This window comes from Dasypus novemcinctus, chromosome 17 (assembly GCF_030445035.2).
Source record: "Dasypus novemcinctus isolate mDasNov1 chromosome 17, mDasNov1.1.hap2, whole genome shotgun sequence".
NCBI lineage: Eukaryota > Metazoa > Chordata > Mammalia > Cingulata > Dasypodidae > Dasypus > Dasypus novemcinctus.
The window spans coordinates 42537336-42554275 of NC_080689.1; the positions used below are offsets into that span (position 1 = coordinate 42537336).

At 35.9% G+C, this 16940-nt stretch overlaps 1 protein-coding gene across 6 annotated transcripts in view; it reads right to left on the minus strand.

The window, feature by feature from the left end:
- The window catches only part of ASB3 (ankyrin repeat and SOCS box containing 3), a 171420-nt gene that overhangs the window by 50924 nt on the left and 103556 nt on the right, over window positions 1–16940 (minus strand). For all 6 annotated transcript variants that reach the window (XM_058278559.2, XM_071208834.1, XM_071208835.1 and 3 more), the window contains 4 exons: window positions 9799–9911; window positions 9067–9202; window positions 6417–6594; window positions 4084–4281 (listed from right to left, as the gene is read on the minus strand). In XM_058278559.2, the coding sequence (XP_058134542.1) occupies window positions 4084–4281; window positions 6417–6594; window positions 9067–9202; window positions 9799–9911 (625 nt within the window). The remainder of the gene's footprint in view (window positions 1–4083; window positions 4282–6416; window positions 6595–9066; window positions 9203–9798; window positions 9912–16940) is intronic.

Here is a 16940-nt window from a genome sequence, read left to right on the forward strand (position 1 = left end):
TGCCTCCTAGAAATAGAAGACAAGCAGACACAGAAAGCACACAAAGAAGAGACACAGAGAGTAGAAAGCAAGCACAAACAATGGGATCTTTCGATGAAGCTATTTCAGTTAAGCTATGACCTACCTATTCAGAACGGGACTTTATCCTATGACTAGAGTCCTTTATAAATGGAATGAATACAGGGAGAGAAAGAGAAAACCACAGAAGCAAAAAGAGGAAACTAACAAAACCCGGGAGAGAAGGGAGAGATCAGCAGATGCCGCCACATGCCTGACAATGTGGCACATGAGTCACAGATCTCCAGCAGCTGGTCTTCAAGAAGAATGCCTCTTCTGTCCCTTTTATTGAACCTGTGGTTGGTGCTGGGGTTAGTGTATGCCCAGGAGACTTAAATCTCTGGGCTGTCCATGTGCCAGCTGGGCCCTGAGTCTCAGCAGTGTTGCAGCACCTACTCTCCAGTTCGTGGAACTTACCCAGGTCAGCTGACAGGGAGAAGAGGATGGGCGACCACCACACCAAGGAATCAAGAGAGTCTACAGCAGTGGGCACAAGAGCACAATCTACCAGCCATGCAGGATCAAAGTCCCCCCTCAATTGAGAGGTGGAGTGGGCATTGCCACTCCAGGGTCCTCAGGATGGAGGAATAAAGTATGGATTAGACTTGACTTACTGGTACTCTACTATAGAATTATTGTGACTCTAGCAATGGAAGAAATTATATCATTGATGTGGAGGCAGTGACCACAGGAGTTGCTGAAAGCAGGAAAAGGGAAAAGGAGGTGTGATATGGGGGCATTTTCGGGACTTAGAGTTATCCTGAATGACACTGCAGGGACAGATGCAGGACATTATATATCCTGCCATAACCCACTGAATGGACTAGGAAAGCGTGTGAACTACAACATAAACTATAATCCATGCTGTGCAGCAGTGCTCCAAAATGTATTTATCAATTGGAATGAATGTACCACACTAATGAAAGAAGTTGTTGATGTGGGAAAAGTGGGGTGTGTGGAGAATGGGGCATATGGGAACCTCCTATATTTTTAAATGTAACATTGTGTGTTATCTATGTATTTTTTAAAAATAAATTAAAAATATATTTTTAAAAAAGAAGAAGAAAGCATCATCTTGATGATGCCTTGATTTGGACATTTTCTCAGCCACAAAACTGTAAGCTAATAAATGCTCATTTTTCAAGCCAAACTGTTTTATAGTATATGCTTTAAGCAACCTAGGAAACAAAAACAACCAGTTAAGAATTAGAATGACCAAAAAAATCAGGTCATCAAGCCATAGTTTCCTTCAATAAATAGGCATTAATATTTTTTTCAAATAGTCCCTAAATTTCTCAACTTTCTCCCACTTCATCCATTCCAGATGGAAGAATCCTTTTCTCACATTTTCTCATTTGAGTTGAATAACTCTACCGTGCCCTTGAAAGACTTGCTTCATCACTGTAGCCCTTAACTTTTTAGCCCCAAAAGACAAAGACTACTTTTGTTACAGGATCTGTAGAATAATGAAGGAGATACTTTTCCTTCATGCCTTGGAGTAGTGAGAAGAGTTAAAGGTCAATGCTTCAAATGGAAGCTCATCCTCTCAAAATGATACGCAGCAAAAATGTTTCAGAATGCTAATCCTCAGCTAAAAAGTTAAATAGGCTGAATAAAATAATAAAGGAGGGGAAACTCAAAACCTAGAGACATTATTTATACTTATTATTTTCAACAGCTTTTATATTAATTGTACTATTTTTAAAAGCAGATAAATTTTACTAGTATACACAGCAGGACAATACGAAAACGGCCACAAAACACTAAATTTATAAATTTCAGAGAAATATAAGAAAGGAAATTACAAATGAGAAAACAAGTTTTTGCCTCAACACATCATGTCAGATAAATATTGATTAAAGCTCTTTATACAACAACCTTATAAGAAAAAAAAAACATTATTTTAACAACACGTTGCTATAAAAATAAAATTTCAAAACTTACACCACTGAATTTATCCTATTACCTATTATCAAATCTCTAAAAACGTGAATACCAAATAATTAATTTTGAAAAGTAGAATCTTCCAAGTTTCCTGGCACCAGTTTTGTGATCAAAATTAATAATTGGTAAATGAAATATAGGAAATATATACATTTCATTAACCAAAAATTAACAGTTATTTTTAAATCAAAATTATATTAAATTAAAACCATATTCAATTATTCTTGCTTTTTAATGGAAATTTTAAAGAATTAAATTTTAAGGTGTATGTTTGTATAGAATCCAAATTTTAAGATGTTCACTTATTGAAAAAATAAAAATATTAATATTTCAGATTTTATTTTTATTTCCTCAAACACCAGCTATACTATCCTTTTAACAAACCAAAACAAAATCTACTGGGAGAATGAAAGTTTTCTTGCTTGATTAGCAAAGCTTTATATAGAGTCCCCAAACAACCTAAATGATTTTCACGTTACATTTATAATGACTGATATGCAAGCTATTAGCCAGACTTACTCTATCTAACCAAGAAGCGGCCCCACCCTGCTTCTTAAGAATGTCTTAGCAGTAATGAAGTTTATGTACAAACAAAAAAATTCTATAGCATAAGTTAGATATAAGAAGTAAACCAGGGAGTGGATGTGGTTCAAGCAACTGGGCACCCACCTCTTACATGGGAGGACCTGGGTTTGGTTCCCCATGCCTCCTAAAGAAGATAGGCAGACACAACGAGCAGGGACAATGACCAGACCTACAACTTCTTTTATATCATTAAAAGAAGGAAGCAGGAAGCAGATGTGGCTCAAGTGAATGAGTTCCTGCCTACCACATGGGAGGTCCCAGGTCTGATTCCCGTACCTTCTAAAGAAGACCAGCAAGACTGTGAGCTGGCACAAAGGCTGGCCTGGCAAGCCGATGTAACAAGGAGACACAAAGAGGAAACACAATGAGAAACATAACAAAGCAGGGAGCTGAGGTGGTTCCAACTGGGTGCCTCTCTCCCACATGGAAGGTCCCAGGTTCAGTTTCCAGTGCCTCTAAAGAGAGGACAAGCATACAGTGAATGGACACAGAGAACAGACAGCAGGTGCAAAACAATGAGGGGGGGAAGGGGATAAATAAAATAAATCTTTAAAACAAAAATAGTGGGGAGCAGATATAGCTCAAGCAGTTGAGTGCCTGCTTCCCACATACAAGGTCCTGAGTTCGATCTCTGGTACCTCATAAAATAAAAACAAACAACAAAAGAACAAAAAAAACAACCCAGGGAAGCCAATGTAGCTCAATGGTTGAGCACTGGTTTCCCATATATGAGGTCCTGGTTTCAATTCCCAGCCCTGGTACCTCAAAAACAACAACAACAACAACAACAAAACTGTCTATCTGTAAAACTTATTCCATTACTAGATGGACCAAGATGGCTTTCCCTATAAGCAGTTTATATTCTTACTGCCTGTTATAAAACTTAAGGGTTCTGATAAACAAATTACTCACCAGAGGCTAATAAAGCAATAGTGATTCTTCATTTATTTTATTCCATAGGATCATGACAGATTGGCAAACAAACATTTTTAAGACTTTTTTAAAAACATAATTATTCTACTTCACATAAAGAAATGCTATAGATCTAATACATTAAAAATGTATTAACATCTATAAAACTAAAGTTTTATTCTAGTTCCTAATAAGCCTTGTAAATATAAACTTCAAATGATAAATAACCTGAACCACAGTCACTGCCTTATGTGATAAAATCATTTTTAGTTCTTGAATTATTTTGAAGACCAAGAATATCACAGAATTCCTGCATTTACTTTGATATATTGAAAGTATTCCCTAAATTGCTATACTAAAAATGTAATCCAGATCCAAAGAGCAAAGGGAAAAAATCTGACATTAGCACCTCATTTTTTGCAACAACTTTACTGAACAAAATGTATCACAAAGGTTTTTCATTTGTCTGTTTTGTGTTTTTACATTGGCTATTTAGTACAAACAGAGTTGCAGTTTCACCATGAAAGAAAGCCATTTGGGAATACAAATCACAAAAAGGAATAAAAATATAGCAAATATACATACTCCTTTTGGAAAGCCATACACATGGGAGAACTGAATCCAAAGACCAGGCACATCTGGGCATCAGGACTGTAGCCATTCTGGAGTAGTGTTTCTAGGCACTCTTCATGCCCTCCAAATACTGCTGAATAAACAGGGCTTACTTTGTCTGGCCCAGTGTCACAGACCCGGTTAGTAAATGGTATTAACAAGTCCAAGATTCTACAAATATACAAATTCAGGAGTATTTAATGTTTTTAAAAATATATGAGTTTAGGCAATATTTCTGCAGCACATATTTCAAGAGTCACCCACTGACTGATTTAAAGAAGTCTTTCTGTCTTCTGTATACCTTCCACCTACATTAAAATTACTATATGCTTCAGTTACTTCAAACTGGTACCCTTACCATCGTTGTTTAACAGAAAAGTCCCTAAACATATCTGAAACAGAATTAAATAATATTCTTATTAAATAATAGGCAACATAGTTTCCTTTTAATATTTTCAGTACTTGAATTATCTTCCCACCACAACTCTACCACACCCCAAATTCAAATTTTGTATTAGGTATTTTACAATCTAATTATTCAATACTTCATTTTACTAAATATTAACTTATATCAAGAAAATTATTTTCTATAAGTACCAACTAAAGTTTTATTTTTCTAATTAGTAAGAAATTTTAAAGATGGTGACATTAAATGAAGCAGAAGAATTTCATCAGAAAGATATCAGAATATCTGCTTATTTTGCTCAGAATATTCTATCTTCTGAAAAGATAAGAGTTCTTTAAACATTAAGACAGATTTGTAAAGAAGCTGATTGTTAGGTAGAGAATGCTCTAAAGAGAACCACTAAAACATAAATCCTTACATTATTTGTAAATCTTCCTCCAAAAGTCAGCTGGAGAAAGGACGAGTCTAAATTCTTCTAAAATTAAAAATGAAATAAAACTGAAAGGACAGGAAGCCAAGAAATTCTCCCTCTTTCTGGGAAAAGACAGGCACGTATACTCCAAAGTACCTTTACAACATTATTTTTCTCTTTGCTATTTTTCCTTTTGTAAGGTAGGCCTAAGATAATAATATTTAAGGAGAACTTACATTTACAAATGGAATTATGTTAGAAGTAAACGAAAGAGGAAATCATCAGTGCCAAATATAATTCTCAAAATTGAGAACAAGGGAGGACAAATTCTCAGAACATTATAAAGAAATTGGACCTAAAGTTGAATTTAAATAAAAAAACAAGAATTGAGAAAAATATAAAATTTTAAAACCTAAGTAAGTTGTTAAAATAAAGAGTCTGGGAGGAGCAGATGTAGCTCAGTGGATGAGTGTCTGCCTCCCACAGAAGAGATCCTGGGTTCAATCACCAGTATCTCCTTTAAAAAAAAAAATTTTTTAAAGTCTGTTTTATACCTCTTAAATTTGGTCAATGTGTTCATTTAGTGTTTTTAAATGGGTGGAAACCCATATTATCCCACAAGAGACAAAAATGCTAACAAATACCTTTGAGGAAATGGTAAAATAATGTGGGGCAAAACAGCCAAATTTCAGAATGGCTTTCCTGCTATGTAAATATACTGAATAATGACCAATTTACTACTATTACTTTTTAAATTAATACTATGAATAGCCATAAAAATTATTATTGTAGCATTTAACTCTTCAATGTCAATTTATGTTAGGATAATTACATGTCCTCATAGATGTAACCAGGTTATTACCTATTAAGAATCTTGAAACTCACAATTTCAGGTTGCCTCAATTTTTTTTAAGTTCTTCTCTTACCAGAAAATTCCAATAATTTCATGGGAACTTGTGGCTAGTAAAGAAAGTAATAGACAAGGGGAAAGTACCAAGTTGGACTTGAGATTTGATAAAGAGAAGTCAAGTCAAAGGATTCAAGAGAGGGAAGGCTATCTACCACCACAAAAGACTCAACTCCAGCAAAAGGGATCAGAAACACAAAAGCTTTCCAGGGTCAGGGAGATAAAGTAAGTAAGTACAGAAGCCCATCAGATTACTACCTAAACTTGCCTAGGCTCAAACTAGGGAGGGGTGGGAGAGTATACAGCCAGAGAAACCATAAGGAAGACTCCATAACACCCAGAGAAAGCCCTGGGGACACCACATCTCTAGCCACTCTGCCTCACATCCAGGAAAGTCCAAGACTAAAAGGAGCTAGGACGGCACAGGGAGTAGATTAGAGGTAGATCTAGTTACCTAGCAGGTTGGCAGGGAAGGGAGTGCCAAGGATTTTTCCATAAGGTAAAGGGTCTAGCTCAGAAGATTCATTCCTTTTAAGCGTTTAATTATGAGGCCGTTTACCTTTCTCATTATTAACACTTACTTTGCATGTCCCATTTGTGCAGCTGCATGAATAGGTAACTGCCAATTGTCCTCATTACAGTAAAGATCAGGATCTGCCCCACTGGAGAGCAGTAGCTCCACACATTTTATATGGCCCTCTTGAGCAGCAATGAACAAGGGAGTAGCTTTGTCCAAAGCTTGACAATTGACATTTGCACCTGAGACAAAATACAGCATTTAACAGCTAATCCTTACTTATGTAAACAAAAAACCATAATCGACATAAATTTCAAAGTAGCTGTTATAAACGGGTTTCATAATATAACGGTTTTTCCCCAGTGAATACTGCTGTATACATTTATTTATATTGCTAATTTTTTGGTGATTATTTTAATTATTTTTGCTTTTATGTCAACAAGAAAACATGTGATTAATATTTCAGAATTCATTTTTAAGCTAAAACAAAAATCCTATTAAATGAATGATTCATTTCACTCTAATCTCTCCTCTAAAACATAATTGTTTGAAAAGGATAAAATGCAAACCATCGAACATGTATAATGTTTCTGATAATTACTGAAAAAGATCAGAAGAATTCTAAATTATGAGACTTTACAGATGCAACTAATCACTTCAGGCTAAGACTGATGAAGAAATCACCAGCAAATATAATATAACATGGTGACTATGTCTTAAAACTCATATTGACTGTACTCTTTGTTACATCCCTTTTCTTCATAACTATCGAATGATAAAGAAAAACGTCCATTTAAATGGGTTTCTGAGTTTATTTTAAAAACTGTAAGTCTAATCAAGGTACTTAGACACGAGCATTTCAAAAAGTTGAAAATGGCCCTACTTACTGTAAAGGTTTTGAAAATACCAGACTTCACCAAACCTTTTTCAGTAGAAAATAATGTACTAAACATGGTATTGTGTTATTACATGACCATGAGAATTTAAATTTTTCTGGAATATCATTATCAAGTGTAAAAATCATTATCAAGGGGAAAAAGACTATCTTTTCTTTAAAAGGATGTTTCATAAATGCACCTCAAATAAACCAAAGCCCTGAGATGGGTAAAAACTATACAAAAGACAAATGGTAAATTAGTTTATGGAAACTGTAGAAATTCCAAATAGATATTCAATATGTCTAGACAACTAGAAACTTCTTGACAAACTAAGTGGATGCTTCACCTACTGTCAGTCTCAGAAAGAAGTAAACAACATTAATGAGAAAAGACTATATCAAGAAAGAAACCTGCTTTATTTTTTAAAATCTGTGTTTCATTTTGAATGACAATTTCAAAATATCAGGAAGAAAAAGAAACAAGTTTCTTTATGAATATAAGTGAAAAGGCTGGAAAAATGATGGATAATTTACTAAGAGGAAAGCCATATGTTACATTATAAACACACTTTCTCAACTGATTATTCATAGCCATTCAGACAGAAGAGAAGGAAAACCAAGAACAAATCAAAACGAAACATGTACTTAGAGCTCCAGATAAAAGGAAACAGACTCAGCAGAGAAAGCTGTTAAGGTATAGTTAAAATTATTCTGTTCTAAACATTACTTAAACACTAATAACTAGAATTTGTGGGACTAGAAAGTCATAAACTGAAGTAGGACAATCTTCAGGAAGAAACAAGTAATAGAAGGAGGAAGACCAGAAATCAAAAGGCCTGGGGTTCAAGCCCTGATTCTTCCAGGATATATTTTCTAAATCTTTGGCAAGGCCTTTGTTTAGTTTGCCTTGAAGCCTGGGATTCTTAATCTAAAAAATATAATAATATGTGTCTGAATAAGTGATTTCGAGATTTCTCTCAACTCCAAGATTTACTGGCACTTAGTGAATGTTTATTTTATTTCTTACTTCAACTTGAGTATTTGACAGTTTGTAAGGAGAAAGTAAAAATATGAAAACATTGCCCTGCTATTTAAATAAACAGTTATGTATATTTGGAGATAGTTTATAAGAAACTTAAGTATTAAAAAAAAAAAGACAATCTGGTGGTATTTCCCTTTTATCCATGCTTTGTCAGGCTAGCAATGTGAGTGCACACAGTGTTTGGGGGGAATTTAAAAGCCCTTACAGAGCAAATATTTCTAGTTACAGAAAGTCACAGAGAGTAAGCACGGCACCTCAACAGCATCTTCTCTGGCAAAGCTGAATGTGTAATAGTTGTCAGGGAGAAACCTGTAACAGGTTTATGTTGCTATTAACATAATAAAGTGTGTAAGCCTGCTTTGAAATAAACCCATTTAAATAATTACACAATTGATCAAAACATAGAATTTAAAGGCTTAATATACAAAATAGCTATCAAATAAATTAATTAAGCCCAAAATAATCTTGTGCTCTAGAAATTTGGAACTGCTCAAGTCCCTGTGAGAAAGGATAGCCCCATCATTCAACTTGCCAATAAACCTGCTTTAGTGATAGATCATTATGTTCCTACTTAGATAAACTAGTAGCTGTGCATTGCATTATGTTAGTAACAGGCATTTAGTAACCACAGTTATAAATCCACTTGTATTTACTCTTATTTACCAATTTACCACTTACATAAAACCATAAATTCCACAACCGGATTTATAGTTGGTCAAGAATTATTCTCCCTAGGAAGATACAAAGTTGAAATTGATGATCTTAACAGTGCAAAGGCTAATGGATTAATCTTACCCGATGAAATAAGTATTCTCAAGCTTTCTAGCTTGCCATACTGAGCAGCCACAAATAAAGGTGTGATTCCAAAGTCATCCTGGCATTCCTTGTTTGCTCCTTTTTTAAGAAGCAATTTTATGATCTCAGCATTTTCCTAAAGCATAGATTTATATTTTAAATAGGAGAAAATGAAGAAAATGGAAAATATCTTTTTTCTTACTAATATTTTTTTATCCCTGTCACTAAAGAAAAGTTTAAAAATAAAACAAAACAAAAAACCATATTGTTATATTGGATGGGAAGGAATTAGATTATCCTATATCTCAAGTTAGCCCATTACACATAAACAAGTGAAACACTGACCACTAGGAATTATAATTCTTATAAAATCCTGCAAAATTAGCTTGCTAACCTCAGCACTAAGGAGCTATCACCGTTTCTAAACACACTGTCATAAATAAATGAACCACTGCTTCTTATCAAGTTATGTCTCAAATATTCTGATGATTTCTCGACTATGCTATCAACAATTGAAAAACCTAAAATAATCCCTGCAGCCCCAGACCCACTGCAGCTATAGAGCAGTTGCCTTATTCAGAACTATCATTAGCATTTAGACTGCCTTTTCTGTACTAGACTAACCATCATAAATCACAAGCAAGTAGGAAGCAAAAGCAGTATAGAACTGTCATTTTAAAAGGGTAAAATACACAATTTACATGGAAATGAAATAATAAATTCAGAGGTTACCTGAAAAGAGGCCTGGTGCAACGTATTCCAACCACACATAGAATGAGATCCATTAACGTTTGCTCCATGTTGAAGCAACAGCCTTAACACATCTATCTGTCCATTTTCAACAGCTGCAATATAAAAGCCAAAAAAATATATTGTCAGCAAAAAACATGTTTTTAGGACTGGAAACTTTGGTGATATTTTCACCAAATATTCAACTAAAAACTCAAAATGCTGTAATTATTCTTGGCAACAAATCAAAACACATACTCTGTATGCAATGCCAAAACATTTATTGCAATTGTCTTAGCCCAAATTTATTAACATAATATCTAATCCTTTCTGCGCATATATAAAATTATTTTCAATAGTATTTTTTTTTTACACAAAAAGGCTTTATTTGCAAGGGAGTAGAAATTTAATCAAACAAGCCAAATCCCATATCATCATCCGAGTCTTCTGATTCCTCCTTTTCTTTTTCTTTTTTTATTTCTCCCCCCCACCCCCGCACCCTGTTGTCTGTTCTCTTTCTATTTGCTGGTGTTCTTCTTTGTCCACTTCTGTTGTTGTCAGCAGCACAGGAATCTGTGTTTCTTTCTGTTGCGTCATCTTGTTGTGTCAGCTCTCCATGTGTGCGATGCCATTCCTGGGCAGGCTGAACTTTCTTTCACCCTGGGCGGCTCTCCTTATGGGGCGCATTCCTTGCGCATGGGGCTCCCCTATGCAGGGACACCCCTGCGTGGCAGGGCACTCCTTGCACACATCAGCACTGCGCATGGGCCAGCTCCACACGGGTTAAGGAGGCCCGGGGTTTGAACTGCGGACCTCCCATGTGGTAGACCGACGCCCTAACCACTGGGTCAAGTCTGCTTCCCCCTCCTTCTTTTCATCTTTCTTCTCCCTTGCTGGAACTGGGGCTGAGCTGGCAGCAGGAGCGGCAGAGCCCGGGGCAGCGGCCACGGCCACAACCCCACCGGCAGGCGTGGTGGCCAGCTTGCCAATGCCCTGGGCAATTACATCTTCAATGTTTTTTCCACTTAGCTCACTGATGACCTTGTTGAGTCGGTCATCATCTGCCTCCATGCCCACACTGTCCAGGATCTTCTTGATGTCCTTGGCACTGGGGGAGGTATTCGCCCCTGAGGGCAGCCAGTGGGTAGGAGGTAACACAGGGCATCTTGGCAGCAGCAGATGGCCTCAAGTGCATGACCTCAGCGGCGTCAAGAAGGGAAAAGTCAATAGTACTTTAAAAGACAGAGGAAATGGAAGCAAGTGTCAAACATTTATTGTCTCCAATAATGGAGAAAAACATAATTCTATTACATTAAAAATGTAATGGCACAGAGGTAGAGGGGGAGGGCAGTACCAATCTGGAAAAACACTTACAAAGGATTAAAAGGTTTGCTATCATTATCAAATGATCACAAATAATAAAAGTCACTGACAAAGTAAAAGAGCAATACTTCAAGTTCTGCATGTTTTTTTTAATTATTATACCAATCATTGATAAAATGTTCTGTATCCACCAATGAAAATAATAGTAAAATCTTCTTGATTATTTGAATTAAAAGGGGACTCTAGACTAAAGAATGCTATTAAAGAAATACATATTACTTAAATATAGTAACTGAAACTAATAACTCCCAAGTTGTTGCTAAACTAAATCCTCTGAAAATATTCTGCATGCTAATAAACATCTAAAAATTGTGTGCCATTTTACTAATTTCACCAAATTATTCTACTTCCTTTTACATATCTAATTTAATATTTGGACAAGATATGTTAGTCTATTATCATATTGATGTAAGAGTATAAATTCTATCTAATGAGGATAAATATGGGTACACTAGAATCTGGATAACATGTTATTAAATTGATACAAATAGCAAGTTGGGCTAAACTTTCCAGGATGAACCTACCACAAAACTTTGCTATAAAGATGGCAGTATTTCTGTAGAGGTTTAAGCACGGAGTTAAAGAAATTACAGAAAAACAAAATAAAATAAGTACATACACATATACATACAAATTAGCAAATAAGATATATTGTGAATGGTTGTAGGTGTGAGGCTATTACAATGATTTCTTTGAATTATAAGTTTAGGAAAAAAGCAGTTTCTATAAGGAAAAGTAAAGCTGAGATGTATATAAGAAGGTATGACTTCATGTGCTTGGGTATGAGAAAGTGGGTCTAAAAACAAATCAGATTTAGGAGAATGAGGGCATTTCAAAACATACAAGCTATTCTGTAACTTTCTACAGGAGGAGACAGAAAGTGGAAATCAACAACTCTCAGTAATAAAATTAGAAAGGCAATAGACAATTGGAAGAAGGGCCCACATGTGAAAAATGCTAATATAGCTGAAACTATGGGCAAGATAAAATCCTTAAAATTATAAAACAAGACATGATAAATGTACTCATCATTATTCAATATGAGTAACATGCCACTGATACTCTACCAATTCTGTATACTTAGTTTATACTTAAACTTCTTCCTGTAAGGACTCTCTGAAGCTCTTTAATCAAGAATTCTCCTACCCCAGGGTTTCAAGAAATTTAACCACAATGACTAAAAGAGTACTACTGCAGTTTAACATATCTTATTTCCAAGTTAACATTCGAGGGCATTTAACCAGGCACATAACAACAGTTTTTCGAGCTAAGTTATTTTTCAATAATCAATTTAAAGTCAATCTAATATTTGGTAGAGGTCATTCATGATAGAAAAGGAAGAAAATCTGTTTTATATCTTATTCATGACTGCTAGTAAAAATTAATCTATAGCCAGAGCCTGAGTTGAATATTATCAGGTTGTCTGTGGTGATATATGAAGCAGGTGAAGATAGCTTTTCGTGACTATTAAATACAGTCTAGAAGTCAGGAAGAGAGAAAAACTTTCCACTTTCAATATCTAAAGTACATTAAGATATATAATTTGTACAACTCTTAGTAAAAACATTTCCCAACAGCCAAAAAAACCACCTTAAACATCAACAGGTAAATAGTATTTTTACAGTTCTTGCTAATTATTTCAAAATAAGCAATTTAATGGTCAATAATTGAGAAATAAATGGGTTAGAAAAAAATGTATTTACAGCTTAGATCGACTACCACAGCCTCTGCTTTAGACAAGGTCCATTAAATTCTTTGGCCTTATATAAGGTGGGAGGAAGGAGTGGGACCATAACTATGCTCAACTATTTCTTCCAAACTAATAGTCAATATTTTCTACTAACACACTTTCTCAGTCTTACTGAGAAAAACAAGTACAGGGGCATATTTAGAAACTATTCAGCATCTAAAGTATTCTTTGTCATTCTTTTCCAGGAACAGAGTCAACCTTTCAAACATCTATAGACATGTACTACTTTCGTATTCTATGGGGATGGTGGGAAGAAGATGAGTGGACAAGGATAAAGAAACAAACCCAAATATTAGAAGAGTTTCTGGCTTGAGAGCTATCTAGATATAAAGAGAAATGATAACCATGTCATTGAGAGCACAGTAACCCCACCCAATCGAATCAGTAATGTTAACTTGGCAGGAATGGACTATACTAAGGTATTTTACATTGTAGTCTATGTGGAAATTTGATATACTTAGTCTTTTTAGTTTTTTTCTATCTCATGAGAAGAAGTAGCCTACTTCCTTTTCGGAATATGGGATTTTGGAATGTCTCTTAGCCTCTGATTCCACACCTTCCCCACATCTGACTTTGCTTCTCATATTATCTCTTCTCCAATTCTCTCATCATCCCTTCTCTACTGGGTTCTTTTTATTTTTCAGAGATTTATTTTATTTATTTCTCCTCCCCTGCCCCCTGCCCGCCGAGTTGTCTGTTCTCTGTGTCCATTTGCTGCGTGTTCTTATTTGTCCGGTTCTGCTGTTGTCAGCGGCACGGGAATCTGTCTACTGGGTTCTATTGTCAACCTGAAAATTTTGATACTGACTTTCTTATTGGTGTCAAGGATACTGTTCTAGGGCTATCACATCACTTTCTCTAATACTTCATCTCTTTCCTTGAAATACTTTTCTCTCTACTGTTTTAGCTTGCTGGCTGCTGAATGCAGGTACAATGAAATGGGTTAGCTTTTAACAATGGGAATTTAGTAGCTTATAGTTTGAGGCCATGAGAATGTTCAAACAAAGTTATCATTAAGGCAACGCTTTCTTCCTGAAGACTGGCTGCCAGAGATCCTGAACTTCTCTGTCGCATGGTAAGGCACATGGCAGCATCTGTTGGTTTCTCCTTTTTCTTCTAGAAGCTTCTTGCTTCCATGGCTTTCTCTTCCAGGTTTCATTCTCCTATAAAGGACTCCATTAATAGGATTAAGACCCATCCTGAAGGAAGTGAGCCACACCTTAACTGAAGTAGCCTCATCAAAAGATCCTACTAACAAAGAATTTACATCCACAAGAATGGAATAACTTTAAGAACATGCTTTTCTGGGGTACATACAGTTTAAATCTACCATATCTCCTAATCCATAAATGTGATAATTCACCAAGATTTTGTCCTCAACTCTCATTTTTTATTACTTTAATTTATATATTCTCTACTAATGAATTTGCCCAATTCTAAAACTTCAATTTTCACCTCTAGATAGATGATTTCTTCTCACATATTTTTTCCTTCATGTTCTCAGAACAAAATTTCCAATAATCTGCCAAATATTTCTATCCAGATGTTCTATCAGCCCCTTAAAATTAACATGCTTAACACAGCTGGAGAGATAAATCTAACAAAATATGTACACGATCGCTAAACTATTATTGAAAAATCTTCTAAAAATTTTTAAAAAGGATATACCATGTTCATTAATATAAATATTCAGTATTGTAAAAATGTCAATTCCCCCCAAAACAATCTATAGATTCAATAAAAGCCCAATCAAAATACCAGCAGGTATTGTGAGGATTGTTTTTGTAGTTAAAAAAATAACAAGTCATATACTTGGGAATACAAAGGGCTAAGTAAAGCCACCATGACTGTGTAGAAAAAGAATAAAGCCAGAGTACTCTCTATCAGATATCAAGACTTACAATGCTATAGTAATTGAAATAACACAGTATTGGCATAGGACAAAGAGACTAATAGAACAGAATATAAACTCCAGAAATAAACCCATGTATACACAGTCACTTTTATGACAGTGTGATAATGGAATCTGGTGACAAAAGGATAGTTTTTTTCAACAAATGGTGCTGTGTCAATTAATATTCATATTGTTTTCGTTTCCTAGGAAAACTAAAAGTAGATACCATGAAATGGGTCAGGTCTAAGCAATGAGAATTTATTAGCTTATGGTTTGAGGTCTTGAGAATGTCCAAATCAAGGCATCATCAAGGTGATACTTTCTTCCTGCAGACCAGCTGCCTGTGATCCCTGACTCTTCTATCACATGCCTAGGCATATGGCAGCATCTGTTGGTTTCTCCCTTTTCTTCTGGAAGCTTCTTGCTTCTGTGGCTTTTTCTTCCAGATTTCATTCTCTTATTTAAAACCTAATGTGATGGGTCATACCTTAACTGAAGTAGCCTCATCAAAAGATCCTACCTGTAATGGGTTTATATCCAAGGAAACTGATTAGATTTAAGAATATGTTTTTCTGGGATACATACCGCTCCAAACCACCACATATATGGAAAAAAATGAATCTTGACTCCCATCCCATACTATACACAATAGGCAATTCCAGATTGACTGGGATCTAAACATGATAGGTTAAGAACACAGAGACCATTTCTGATCTTGAGGTAAGAAAAGATTTTATTAATCATTAGAAAACAGGCAGAACTAATCTATGGTATTTGAAGTCAGAATGGGGGGACATCACCCTAGGAATGAGGAGTGGTGAGAAGTAAATGGAAGTGAATATGAAGGATGCTCTTCTGGGGTACTGGTAATGATTTCGGTTTCTTGAGCTGAGTGCTGTCATATGGGTGTGCTTAGTTTGTGAGAATTTATCAAGCCATAACTTGGAATCTTGGTTTATATATTATGCTTCAAAAAAAGTTTATTAAAAAAAAATAGCCAGACTCAAACTTCCTTTTTGTTGTCTTCCTTTACATATTAAGAAAGCATGTTCCTTTCACAGATTGCCACAGTAAATAAAGCCTCAAACAAAAGTGGTCCAAGAGCTTTAGGGACATCCAGACACCACCGGCAAGCCACACAGACTCATGAATCAGCAACCCCTCAGCAGGCCCTATCTGGGAATATATGAAAATCTATTTTCCCAATATAACATAATTATATTCATGTATAACTTCCCTAATCATGATTTTTCTATTCCTTCTATTTGAGCCTATAATTTTCAATGTATCTATTAAATATATTTCTCAGAGACTTAAACTTTTGATTGTTCATATGCCAGTTGAGCCCTGAAACCCTGCAGACTGAAATCCTGCAGAATTGTAGCCAACTTCTACTCTCCAGTTCTTTGGCCTTGCCCTGGAAAACTAATAAAACAATGATGGACAAATCCCATCCCAAAAACAAGGAATTCCTTCAAATGCAAGCAAAGCAAATCCTCTCCTCTGCCCTATAATATCTATGTCCTCTGTCAGCCTGAAGCAGTCAGCGTGGACATCATCCCAATCCAAGATTGGGGAATAAATAAAAATAAGGGGGTAGGGGTAAAGCAAAAGTGGCTCATGTGATAAGGCCTCCACCTACCATATGGGAGGACCCAGGTTCGATCCCTGAGGCCTCCTGGTGAAAAAGAAGAGAAAGTGTGCCTGCGTGGTGAGCCAGCTCCCATGTGGTGAGTCAAGTGCCTGCATGGTAAGCCGAGTGCCTATGCAAGTGCCCACACGATGAGCTGTGCCCACATGACGAGCCAAGTGCCCGCACAGTGAGCCAAGTGCCCATGTGGTGAGCACAGTGCCCACGTGGTGAGCCAAGCGCCCGTGCAAGTGAGTCAAGCAGCAAGATGATAACGCAACAAAAGAGAATAGGAGAGTCAAGGTGAAGTGCAGCAGAGACCAGGAACTGAGGTGGCACAATTGACAGGGAACCTCTCTCCACATCAGAGATTCCCAGGATCGAATCCCAGTGAATCCTAGAAGAGAAAGATGAGAAGGGATGACAAAACAATAATAGATAAGAAGATCACACATCAAATTGACAGAGAGAGCAAAAACAACAGGGTG